Raw genomic sequence first — 13,574 nt, 5'->3', positions numbered from 1 at the left:
AGATAGATAGAGAGATAGAGAGATAGATAGAGAGAGAGAGAGATAGAGAGAGAGAGAGAGAGAGAGAGAGAGAGAGAGAGAGAGAGAGAGAGAGAGAGAGGAGAAATAGAGAGAGAGATAAATAGATAGATAGAGAGAGAGAGAGAGTGAGAGAGAGAGAGGGGAGAGAGAGGGGAGAGAGAGAAAGGAAAATGATCAAACTTTTTTCAATTTACCCGCATGGTAAGCTGCTCTATTAGATTATATTTTGAAGGTTGAGGTAAACAGAGAATATGTACACTTAGCATAAAACGCACAAATTCGATCTTTCGAATATGCTTTTCTCCACAGGTAAAACTTATTGTAGCTACACAGCACCCTAATAAATATAATAATAAAATAAATGTAATGAAACGACTATTTGATAAGACAAAACGGGAGATGTAAGGAGAGAAAAAATCGTACGATAACTGACGAAAAAATAATTATTTTGAACGCATGTAAACGGTAATGCGGTTTCGTGAGTATTCGTAAGACTATGTACGAGCGTAGGGAGCAATGTAAATACGCCTATGCAACTGTAGGTGGTTAATCTCTTTCATTTAGTTCATACTCACAGTTTGTAATTGTGTTACTAGCCATTGCTAGCTTTTACTAGTAAATTAATAGAAATGAAAAAGGTGGGGTGAGTATGTTGTTTAATCCCTTTAAGACATAGTTACTATATCTCTTAAAGAAATTAAACGACATAGTCCCACCATATTTTTTTCTACTGTAGGTGGTCGTCTAGTTCGAAGTCTTACGATCATATTTTCTTACGAATTCGGAGGCAGTGTAAAGAGTTGCAACCACCGAAACCCTCTTATTTATATTTAGTTCGTTAGAAATGTTACAGTGACGGTTTTGTACCTTTCATCCTGGTATTTGGAGTCGGCGTTGACGAAGTAGGCCAGCTGCATGCTGGGCACTTTGACGATGAAGCCGTCCCGGACGACGGGCCCGCCGAAGTAGACCGGGAATATGTGGGCGTCCCAGGTCTCCGGGTTGATCATGATCGGGAATGTGAGGTTGAGGGTGCCGGCGACCACTTCGTCCATGATCTTGTCCAGGTTGAGGATGTCGTTTTCGAAGCAATTGTCCAACCACCGGGCGCAGATGTCATGGTAGAAGAAGCGCTCCTTCTCTTCGCCGAATACGATCGACGAATTTCTCACTATCGAATCGAGGAGGCGGAGTTCTCGCCAGACTTCGACGGACAGAAGGTCATCGCCGACCTTCGGCAGGATAATCACACGTCCGAATCGTCCTGAAAACAAAGAAAATCTTTTTATCCCGTGTCTGATAGTCATGGGATATCTGGAATGGTTTATCACATCAACTACGAAAGTGATACATAACTTTAACAAAAAACGACTACGCTACACACAAATCTTTTATTTACTTCTTTGGATCATACTTGCACACATTTCGCCCGTCAGCCTCTGCAGTAAGCAGAAGATGTAAATAACCTTACCTTCATAAGAGTAGACAAAAGTTGAGGTAGGTACAAGAAATGTGTGATAGTGCAACCGGATTCTAGTATTTGGTTCTCATCAGCTTTTGTTTTTAAATGTGTTTGTTTAAATATATGTCTTATTTTTGATGTGAATATATTATTTAATATTCGAAAAAGGCACGCACATAAAAATAAAGCAAAACAGAGAAGTACCTATTTGTCTTTCAATTGAAAGCTTTTTGTATGATGTCCCTTCTCGTCTTAATTTGTGGGCAATCAGCTAGAAAATAGGAAGGAAGTCATAGTTTTTTTACCCTTTGAAATAATTTTAGAGCATGGCGGGTCCGCCGATCTTCCTCAGGAACGGGGGAATGAGGAGGGCTTCAAAAAATTTAAAAAGAATGTACCTCCAAAACTTACAAAACTAAAAATTCCATAGATTTGAACAAAATCCACACCTACTGAGACTCAACTCGGGTTTTCAACTGTAAAAAAGCATTAGGATTCCTCGGTTGAAAATCCACCGAATTCAAAAAACAGGAGCATCAGATAGAAACGATGTTGATTAACGATAGACGAGAAACGTGAAAAACATGAAAAGTGAGTACCTTGGTGAAATTGATAAATTCTTTAAAGTTTTATTACTAAAAATTTATTTCTCTCTTCATTCTAAATTGCCCAATTCATTATGGGATCTTGCTGTTTTTTTCTGTGTATTTACTAAAGTAATTATTTTTAAATCTGCAAAATAAAATATTAACGAAAAGTAAAGAAGGGAGACAACAAGCTTCAACTACCCCTGATTCATAGTGCGATTGATTGAAAATAACCCTTGCTACACACAATTTTACCTTATTTAACATGAAAAAAGTCAAGATTGATATCTGTCATACGTACAATGAATGTGGTAAAATGGGTCAGTTCCTATGTTAAAAAGAAGAAAAAGCGCGCTTATCCACTTCTTCACCATTCCCATAATACACATGACCTCCGCTTTGAAGACACGCAAGTGCGGCAATTTTTTTGTGCTGGCAGGAAAAAGATTAGTGGAAAAGTGCCCGCAGGAATTAACGTTTGGCCAACCGTGTTTTGTGTGTTATCCGTTGAAGAAGTGTAGTTTTTCCTCCTCATCTCCCTTTGTTATCGGCAGGACGACTAAGTACGATTAACTGCTGTTTTTCCTTGAGCTTTTGATTTTTCGTATTTACCCCAAAAATACATTTGCTTTCGTGGATCCAACGGATCCTTAGTATCCTTCTAAGTATATGATTTGATGAGGATATTGAAAATATAAACTTGTTTAAATTTATTTATTTATTTAAATCTGTGCCAATTGCTGCACTTAGTAAATTTGATAACATCTAAGACCAAAGAAAAAAATAACACGAAAAACGCTCTCATAAATGAGAACCAACTTGACCATTGTATTAAAATCCATTAATTAATCACATTACCATTTGAGTCAAAAAAGATTAATTACTCATTAGTAGTCACTACTATATATTAGCGAAAAAAGGAGCGTTGTCGATTGTCGATGGTTCGGAGAATTTTGGATTGTATGGATTGGATATATTGGATATTGGAACGTTTCGTTGAATCCTAAAGTTCGATGCCGTATGCCCATATGGGTCTCAAAGTAGCAATATAAATGAGTCGTTTGCTTTGTAGAATTAATTTGGTTCGATTTTCGTGTCTTTTAATTAGACTGAAGAGCCTGTTTAGTTCTTTTCTTTCGAGTCGTTTGTTTGTGTACCATGTAAGTCGTTGTCAATGTATAGCCCAAGATAGCGGACTATGTTAGCTGGTGGGAGTGGATTGTAGTAGATTCTCAGAAAGTAACCTGCTCTTATTTTCTTCCATCGTTCCAACCACTGCTCAAGGGAGGTGACATGGATTTGCAGGTATCTGAAGATGGATCGTTTCTGGAAGAGTAGGATAACCTACGGGTTACTGTGTAGGGTTCTAAGATACTTCCTTGTGTTACCCCTGTATCCTTGCAATAGCTGCCTGATAAGGCGGGCCTCTGATGACTTGAAAATATCTGTCGGTTAGGTAGAAATTCAAGCTCAGGTTGTAGGTAAAAGGCTTGCTTCCAGGCCACCCCGGAGTACGATACTTGATCGAAGGCGTACTTCACATTGCAATACACCGGAGCAGCACCCCTTTTGCTCAGGAGATGATGTCTATAACGCGATGGCACTGTTGAACAGTAGAATAAGAACGCCTGAACCCAAACTGGTGCTCCGATATAAGATAAAAGGGATGGGAAGAATGCGTTTAAATTGTATTATTGATTGTAGTAAGATGGGAGCAGTTGTTATTCTCAGAAGGTAACCTGTTCTTATTTTCTTTCATCGTTCCAACCACTGCTCAAGGGAGGTGACATGGATACGCAGGTATATGAAGATGGATCGTTTCTGGAAGAGTAGGAATGTCTGCGGGTTACTGTATAGGGTTCTAAGGTACTTCCTTGAGTTACCCCTGTATCCTTGCAATAGTCGTCTGATGACTTCAAAGTATCTGTCGGTTAGATAGAAATTCAAGCTCAGGTTGTAGGTAAAAGGCTTGCTTCCAGGCCACCCCGGAGTACGATAATTGATCGAAGGCGTGCTTCACATTGCAGTGCACCGGAGCAGCACCCCTTTTGCTCAGGAGATGATGTCTATAAGGCGCTGGCACTGCTGAACAGAATAAGAACGTCTGAACCCAAACTGGTGGTCAGTCATAAGATAACAGGGATGGGAAGAATGCCTTTAAGCAGGAGTTTTTCTTGAATTTTGCCCATTATAGGCAACAGACTAATCGGACCGTAGGGTGGTAGTAGGTTATGAGGTTTTTTAGGCTTTGGAATCATTAGGATAAGGGAAAATTTCCATTGGGGGAAGTATGTTGTTCTAAGGATAGAACTTTAAGGTAGGTAAGGAAAACTAGAACTTTAGCAAATATGAACTACTTTAAAAAACCTTATAGTGACATTCTAATGCGCGTTTGCTTAAATTATCCGCAAAAGATGAACTATGATATCTCGGGGTTTTCTCATTCTAACTGATGATAAGCATCACGGATTGGTCAGATGAAATTTTCCAAACTCTAAAACTCTAAAGGTTACATAAAACGCACGGAATGTTGTTCTATGCCATTACATTGATAATCTTTGTTATTACTCGAACTATTCATTAAAATTTTTAAATTCAATTAAAAAAAAGATTTTATACAGGTTTTAGTCCATCAAAAGCAAGAAGACGGAAGGCAGACGCATGGCATATTTTCAATTACTATGCGATTGTGGATATTGCTTTGTGTCGGCTCTGTGAGTTATAGCCATAGTTATTCATAGTTTGATGACAACTTGGATTTTATCAGGTTATTTTGTATCGAATGAAGAAGACCAGTTACAAAGATAGATATTGATGTTGAAAATTCGTACATAGTATCGGATCTAAATTTTTGGATCCTTTTTTTCATTTAGGTATGTCACCAATGATGAGCAAAACTGAAAAGCCGTTAGGTTGTATCAATTTTGCTAATGCTATTAACAAATAATGGAAGGAATGATAAAAGTTTATGACACCAGACCGAAAAATGAGTGTGTCCAGACCAAAACATATCTATGTTACAAAACCTCTCAGCTTTGCGAAAAAAATTGAATCATGGATGCATAGCCAAATCCGTCCCTAATCCTAACATAATATTACCTAGCTCTAAGCCTAAACTAAACCAGCCCGTGCGCATTTCACAGTATCGATAATGCGAAAATCACGTCAAAAAATTGTGTACCCAGCTCAAAAACATATACATGTTAAATTTATTGATTAGAAGAAAATTGTAATGTACTAAAGCCAAATGAAAGCTTGATGTGTAAATTTCCTTCATTCTAACCAATAAAGCAATTTTGCTAAGAATAATAAGAATAATCCATTATATTCAGTGGTCTGATTGACAAAATTACTTCTTTCAATTAATTAACATTTTTATGTAAGGTTTTGGTTGAAATGAAAAAGTTAGCGTCACGAGCCGAAGGTCGTGGGTTCGTATCCCGCTCTTGACGCTAAGTTTTTTAATTCAACTAAAACCTTACATAAAAATATTCATTAATTGAAATAGGAATACTGTTAACGCAGCTTAACACAAGACTAAAAATATGTGAGGTAAGTAAGAAGAAGAAATAGGATGTCAAAATTTGAACTGTTTTACCGATCCAATTTGTCTGGAAATTGTCCGGTTTAGGCTAAACAGCAGATTAAAAAACTGCTGACTCATTTGATGAACCTGAAATGCATCTGATAAATGTAAAAAAGGAGTAACTAGGATATTAAAATTTGGAATTCTTCAGTCAAATCAAGCATTTTTTTTTAACAGAAACAAGACTGATGTTTGCTTAACAACAGATCAAATAATTACTGACCGGTTTATTAAAATACTTCTAAAGGAATACAAAATAAGAAAATAGGGTGTCAAAATATGGATTTTTTGTCAAGTCAAGCCATTTTGTGAAAATAATTTTTGTTTAACACCAGATCAAACAATTGCTGACCGGTTTATTGAAATATTTCTGAGGAATATAAAACAAGAAAATAGAGTTTTAAAATTTGGATTTTTTGACAAATCAAGCCATTTTGTCAGTCTTATTTTTGCTTATCACCAGATCAAAAAATTACTGACCGGTTTATTGAAATTCCAATATTTGTGAGGAATATATATATAAAATAAATAAATTAGATCTCAAAATATGTAATATTTTTCTTCTTAAATTGAGTTTTCTTTCAATAACTAGTCTGGTTTAGGTTAAACTCCAGAATAACAAATAATTGAAAATGGTGTTTGCAGAACTTGGAAGTACTTAAAATCCATACATGTAAGGTTTGTAAGAAGAAAAACTAGGATGTCCAAATTTGAACTGTTTTACCGATCCAATTTGTCTCATTTTGTCTGGAAATTGTCAGGTTTAGGCTAAACAGCAGGTTTAAAAAACGGCTGATTCTGTCTAAGTTGACTGATTTTGTCTAAGTCTGATTTTTGCATAACACCAGATCAAAAAATTACTGATTGGTTTATTGAAACTCCAATGCTTCTGAGTAATATAAAAACCGAAATTAGATACAAAATATGTCCTATTTTTCTTGTTAAATCGAGTTTTTTTGTGTCAATAACTAGTCTGGTTTAGGTTAAACACCAGAATAACAAATAGTTCACAATGGTGTTTGATGAAACTTGGAAGTACTTAAAATCCATACATGTGAGGTTTGCAAGAAGAAAAACTAGGATGTCCAAATTTGAACTGTTTTACCGAACCAATTTATTTGATTTTGTCTGGAAATCGACAGGTTTAGCTAAACAGCATATTAAAAAAATTGCTGATTCTGTCTAAGTTGACTGATTTTGTCTAAGTCTGATTTTTGCATAACACCAGATCAAAAAATTACTGACCGGTTTATTTAAATTCCAATACGTCTGAGGAATATAAAAAAACGAAATTAGATCCAAAATATGTCCTATTTTTCATGATAAATCGAGTTTTTTTTGTCAATAACTAGTCTGGTTTAGGTTAAACACCAGAATAATAAAGAGTTTACAATGGGGTTATGAAACTTGTAAAGTATCCAATGGACATTTTTTATGAAAAACGGAAGAATAAAATGGGTCTATATAAATTTGGATTATTTAGTGTATTTTCGCAAAATTATTTCTTAAGAGATCGAGAAACTTTACTCATATAAGTTAAATTAGTTTTCTGCCTAATTAAGTAGTAAATTTAAGTGTGACGTGGTGCTAATTCATTTTCATCAATTTGTTCAATAAGATTTTTCTACAAATATGCGTCATTTAACTTTTTTCTTCACACCCGTTGAATAGCTTGTTTTATTCCAGTTATGAATTCCTGTTGTGTAACAAAAGTCAATTTGAATGGCAAACACCGAGAAGAAAATCAGCGACAATGTTTTCTTCGAATTATTCAATATTCGAATATTTTTGACGTAATGGGTTGTATTTGTAAAGCTATCAGGAAGAAGTGAAAATTGAAATTTACGTTCGAATAACTAATTTTTAGGGGTTGTCAATATTTGAGTCGCCAATGACACCTCTTGAAAGAATTTGGCCGGTGCGTCAGACGTTGAAACGGAATTTTCTGCATCGTTCCTTAATTTTATATTTTTTCATTTAGACAAAAATTAAAATTTTAAGAATTTTTTTAATTAAAAAACACCTGTCCGATTAGGCTTTATCACACGTTTAGATCCTCAAGTTAGGAGCGACTCACCTCCGCAAGTGGAAAATCTACTTCTTCCGCGAGGTTCGGTGTAGAAGCCCACATCATCCCACAGCAAACTGTCGACATGCCGACTTCTCCCGCTTGCCCTTTCCGAGGGGGTGGGTTAACATTGTTCACTTAACCAGTGCCGCGCGTAAAGAAATACCCAAGAAGTGGCCGAAATGCATCAGCCATGTCTCCCACGCACTCTCCAGATAGAGAGACAACTCTATCCGCCTGGGTGTAGATAGCGTTGAAACCTCCGGATATGCTCCGGCCGCGGTTTCGATTTTAGTGGAACCTCGAACCGCCCCCTAGAGGAGTCCCATGCCTACGGTAAAGGCCACCCAGACGTCCACCATTCCTCACGCATTCGAGGGATGCTGGCAGCGTAGTCATAGCTCCTCGCTGGCTATACGCTCTCGGCAATCCGATCTCCACGAGGTCGGAGGTAATTCGGACATTATGCGCAAGTACTACGATCCACGGCCACGAATGAGACACAGCCTCTTCTCTAGGTACCAGCCAGGGGTCTAACCACTAAGCCACTGCGACCCATGCAGCTGTTTGAACTTGGAACGAAAATACGCTGCCCCGCAGTACAAACGGTTATGCACCCTCCCCCGTCCGTATATATATTCAAAATATATATTTAGACAGTCGGCCCATGGGAATCGTAATATGGGAATGGAATGAATAAAGATGTAAATGAAAATCACCTATTTTCGTTATAGTAGCTCGTTACAAATCTGCGGGTACGATAAATGAATGGATCCGGTCGTGTCAATCCTACGAGAGGAGCGAGTGCTCACGTGGGGACATCGTTGATGGAAAGAAATGCCGAGGAGTTGAACCGGATATGAAGAATGCCGCGATAATACAGCCAAGGATTTTTCTCGGGTATCTTGACGAAGATTTCTAGTATTATTCCATTTGCAAATATTCCACGTAGTGGCAACAGTCGGGTGGGACGAGCAAGTCCAGGTTCAATACGTCGAGATGGAAGCCAGTGATTGATTTGAAGCTCAGGAAAACAAATTCAGCTGTAACAAAAATTGTTACAGGAACTCGTGGCGAGCTTTCCGGGACTTTCCCGTGCCTAACCTGACACTTTTCGGTAGAAGATAAAGAAAAAAAGAAAGCACTAGCTAGTACCTCTTCGACGTTAAACGATTGTTATGAATCAATCTGTATATGACTAAACTGTCGTGTGCAATCTAGATATTCCAGCAGGCTTAATATTTAGAGTCGTAGAAAAACCGAGGTTTCGAGGAGTTCGAGGAGGAGAAGAAAAGGACAAGTGACGCCGAAAGCGTGCTGGAGCTCCTAAGATGTGCGTGGCTGACGAAGGAACCTGTCCAGTCAGAGCAAGTAAACGATCCGCTTGAGGACTTGCCGGACCAAGTGTCAAACCTCCGGAGGACGGTTGAGTAAATCTAAGAGCATCACGTTTGGCTTATGATCATCCCTGTCAGACAAATCCGCCATCTCGTCACATATACATATTAAACGAGGCGATTTGTTGTCCTAGATTCAGTTATTAATGACAAAATTAAGCAGGAACTAATGTTAACAATATAGAAATATTGTTCAGCGCTGGCAGAGGACTTTAATTATTTCGATTTGAAAAATGGAAAAATTTTCCTCACCCGCTCTCGTTATCCTCGTTGGATTGAATCTGCTCGAGTAGTTCATCTTGAAGAACTCTTCGACGACGGCCCTCTCGTGTTTCCCGTCGCCGTTCTCAGGGCTGAAAAGGTACTCTGGGTCCATCTGGTAGTGGATCCTCTGGTAGCCGGTGATGCAGAGCAACGACAGAAGGATGGGAACTATGATGAAATAGCCCGGTGTCATCGCCACCCGCACGCCCAGCTTGTAGAACCAGCGAGCCAGCAGCTCGTCGACCCGGCAGACCATCCTGCTTTCCTCCTGAAAACAAAACGAAAAATTATTTTAAAAAATCACTCAAAATGCGAAAGGTTATAATTGTACATTTATGAAATTAAAATTGATTATTGCGCTTTATAACCAAACAAACAAGTAATTCACAAGATTCAGCTAATTATAGTAATTCTACTATACAATTTAAAAACAAATCCAGATACATCTACAGATAAAACCCATAATTGTAAAATAAATAGAAAGAAAAATGTACTTAGTATGGCTCATTCTGAGTAGTTATACATGAAGTAAATTAAAAAAAACAACAACTAACAAATGTACTATATATAATTTAACAATTTGAATATTTTTTAAGTACAATGATTGTACAGTTATAAAAACGTTATACCCAAATGGTACGTTGATCAGGTACAGTGACTGTTCTACAGCAGTCTTTCAGAAGTCAAACTATTTCTTCACTTCGCTAGAGAATGCGTTAACAAATAAATAGTTTGACCAAGCAACACTCCATCACTTTACTGGATCCGTCTACTCTCGCGGGTTTAGAATAGCTCTTCTAAGTTGTTCAGTATTGAAACATGCGGTCGGATGTTGTCACTCAACAGGTTTGGATCTGTCTTGTTCACCGGTGCATTATGTCGATGAATTGATCCTTTTTCCTTTCGGTAGAAAATACAAATTGATAAGTCCAATTACCATATGGTTGCCATAGTTTTTTCCTTTGTGTGATTCTGTACTATGTGACCTTGATCTTTAGCTGATCGGATTATAACACTTCATATATCGGGGATAAAGGCCCATTTAAAAAAACAGCTGAGGTTATGTATCACATATATCTAGATGTTTAATTTTTTCGATTAATTTCTGTCTTTAAACTATAGTTCTACTAATTACATGATGTTCAGCTAGTTTTTTTGGCTGCTTGTAGGCGATTTTCTTAACGAGCTCTTAAGAAATTCAAAGGTGATCTGTGGGTTTGATAAAGGAAACATTCAAAACCAGTGACGATTAGTTTCCAACTTGCGCCTATTGACCTGAAGTTATGAATTGTTTTCACTTATGCTGAATCGGCACTAGGTCAATTATTGTGCCCGTCTTCATTCACGGGGGTAGGTGATCCAGTGCTGGTACAGCATGAGTTCACTGTTTCGCAGACCAACACCCAGCATCAGCTCTAACACTGCCAATCAGGTTACGATACTTAAAAAGTATGTAAACCGGGTGATTGTTTGTAAACTACCCCCCCTTTATTACTTTTGTTTGGGAATAATTTAAAAAATAGGAGTGGTTTGTACGTACGGAACTCCCTCAGGGCTCAGAAACCTTTTTTTTCAAATGGGAAGGTATAATTTTGAATACGGAGTTAAATTCTTCGACTTTTTTTTAGATTTTACTTCGGGTACTTTTCTTGTAGAATTTGTCTTTTAAGAGTTATTAAGGTTTGAAAAAAGTTCCAATTTTATTTATATCCATCCTCATTCATTTATCTCCTAATAACTTTAAGTTGATTACTAATTATTAATTTAATTACCTCCTAGTAACTTTATTAAGTTAATCATAGAAAATTAAATTTTCAAAATGGGCACTACCGTTCACCATACAATGCAAAATCCTATTGTGGAATTCATTTCCCGCTTCACGAAAAGTATCTGATGTTATGTTTCTACAACATTTTCATTCTTTGATCCTTTTCTTTAAATCTTCCAGAGTGTTAGAAGATGATCGGTACACCACTGTTTTATTGTGTCTCCACAGAAAATTGTAAGGTATTAGATCTGGAGATCTCGCTAGCCACTCGATGACACCTCGCTTTCCCATGCACCTTGAAGGGAAACATACATCTAAAAAGTCTCTCACGTTTCTTGTGCAGTGAGATGGCGCTCCATCTTGTCGGAAAATAACTTCTTCTTCCTCCGGAAAATAAATTCTTCCACCTTAGCGAATATCAACGGGCAAATAATTTCTTTAAGGAGCACACGGTAATTTTATCCTTTTAAATTGCCATGGATGAATAAAGGTGATATAGTTCCCTAAGACCTCTCCCCAAACGTTTTGTTTTCCAGCGTATTACATGTGCGATTCTTCTCATTGCATAAGGATTATACTTATCCCAATATCGGCAATTGTGACGATTCAATTCACCATTTTTAAAAAAAGTTGCCTCGACACTAAAACAAATTCTCCGTATCATACCCGATTCAACCGTAATTCTGTTGTCCAAAATTTCACAAATTTGAAGGCGTCTATCTGGGTCATCTTCATTAGGGGGTAGGGATAGGGATAAAAGAGGCGGCCACAAGGCCTACTGTACCTCGACCTGAATAGATCTATTGTGCTTCTCTGTTATTTATAACTCACTGGCCAGCTTCAGGCTATTAACCAGCCTCCACAGCTTTGCCAGCAGTTCCTTGGCGTAGGATCTTGCTTGTGGATTTTCTTGTCCTAGTTGCAACAACCGCACCTACAAAGACTTTCACAGGAACATAAAAAGTGTTCTGCGGTCTCCTCCCCTTCATGTATCTGCACAGTGTTTCTTCTGTAAACAAATTGTACCTTAGTTGGACCGTACCGGCCAACCGGAGCTGTAGATGAGTGCCTTCTGGGGTGGTGAAAGGCATGGCTAAAAGGCTGTGCTGGATACCACAAAACTGTCTTTTTCAAGGCACATGTATGGATGTGCCCTTTGTAGGGCACTTCTGAACTTGGTTACTATTGCACTCGCTAGCCAAGGGATGTGACAAGTCTATGCAAGTAAAATCTTTCTGGTGTTCTTTCGAGAAGTCCCCTGGGGGATAAGTCCGGACATTAAAGATCCTCATGGGTCTCAACACCCATGAGTAAAGATGGGAACATCTACCCTGTCAGGAGTACAAACAGAATCCTGTTAGGTTGCGGTTGCCTTCCAGTAATTCTTTTGTAAGGATGGCCCTTCTTTGAAACTCTTCGTTTGCCTCATGCATGTGGTATTGTTCCACCAGGTTTTGGACTCATTAAGGATCTATTTTAAGATGTATCCTCTTTTGTGGCAGGCTGCTAGGCCGCAGTAGGGTTCTGGGCCTATAGAGTCCATGTTGGCTCCCTTTTTGGCCAGGGTCAGGTCATTAGTGTCGCTGACTTCCGTCAGGGCCTTCATGCATTTCTACCTTCATTAAGTTTTTGACGAAGTTCATTAAGAATTTTGTAGAATGAAATTTGTTTTTCTTGAGAATATTTCGGACCGAACTCGTCGAAATATCATGCCTACTGGCGACTTGCTGGCATTGGGTACGAGTTTCGACAAAGTCGACAAGAACGTCCTCTACTACCTGAAAGTCTATTACACCCTTTAAAATAAAACGGCAAAACAACAAGACGAACACGAAGACAACAACAAGCGTTCAGCTTCATCAAATTATTGGTGACCCCATAAAGATAAATTAATTCTACCCTAAAAATTCAAATTAACAGTTCTCTTTTACATTAGCTGGAGATGAACTGAACCAAAACAAATAATCTCGTAATTCTCAGAACTCAGAGAAATTATTCAATGTTTACATACAAACCAAAAAATTGAATCGTCACAACTGCCGATATTAAAATAATTTAAATTCGCACAATATCAAATACTTTCTATGAAGTGCGAAATGAATTCCATAATAGAATTTTGGATTGTATGGAGATCGGTGGTGCCCAATTTGCAAATTAAATTTACTAGGATTAATTAATAAAGTTAGTAGGGGTAATTGAATTAGTAATTAACTTAAAGTTATTAGGAGGTAAATGAATGACGATTGAGGTAAATAAAATTTGAACCTTTTATTTTTTCAAACCTTAATAACTCTTAAAAGACAAACTCTACAAGAAAAGTGCTCTAAATAAAATCTTAAAAAAGTCGTCTAATTTAATTCCGTATTCGAAATGATACCTTCCCGTTAAAAAAAATTTGGAACCCTGGGGATGTACCGTACG

The 13,574-nt window shown here is 37.7% G+C and overlaps 1 protein-coding gene across 4 annotated transcripts in view; it reads right to left on the bottom strand.

The window, feature by feature from the left end:
• LOC106662129 (patched domain-containing protein 3) overlaps positions 1-13,574 on the bottom strand; it is a 166,046-nt gene that overhangs the window by 20,091 nt on the left and 132,381 nt on the right. For all 4 annotated transcript variants that reach the window (XM_014385944.2, XM_024225825.1, XM_014385942.2 and 1 more), the window contains 2 exons: positions 9,374-9,653; positions 889-1,285 (listed from right to left, as the gene is read on the bottom strand). In XM_014385944.2, coding sequence (XP_014241430.1) covers positions 889-1,285; positions 9,374-9,641 — 665 coding nt within the window. In that variant the 5' untranslated portion in view covers positions 9,642-9,653. The remainder of the gene's footprint in view (positions 1-888; positions 1,286-9,373; positions 9,654-13,574) is intronic.

Source organism: Cimex lectularius, unplaced genomic scaffold, assembly GCF_000648675.2.
Source record: "Cimex lectularius strain Harlan isolate CLEC.00 unplaced genomic scaffold, Clec_2.1 scaffold3, whole genome shotgun sequence".
Lineage (NCBI taxonomy): Eukaryota > Metazoa > Arthropoda > Insecta > Hemiptera > Cimicidae > Cimex > Cimex lectularius.
This window is presented reverse-complemented; position numbering and strand designations above follow the sequence as displayed.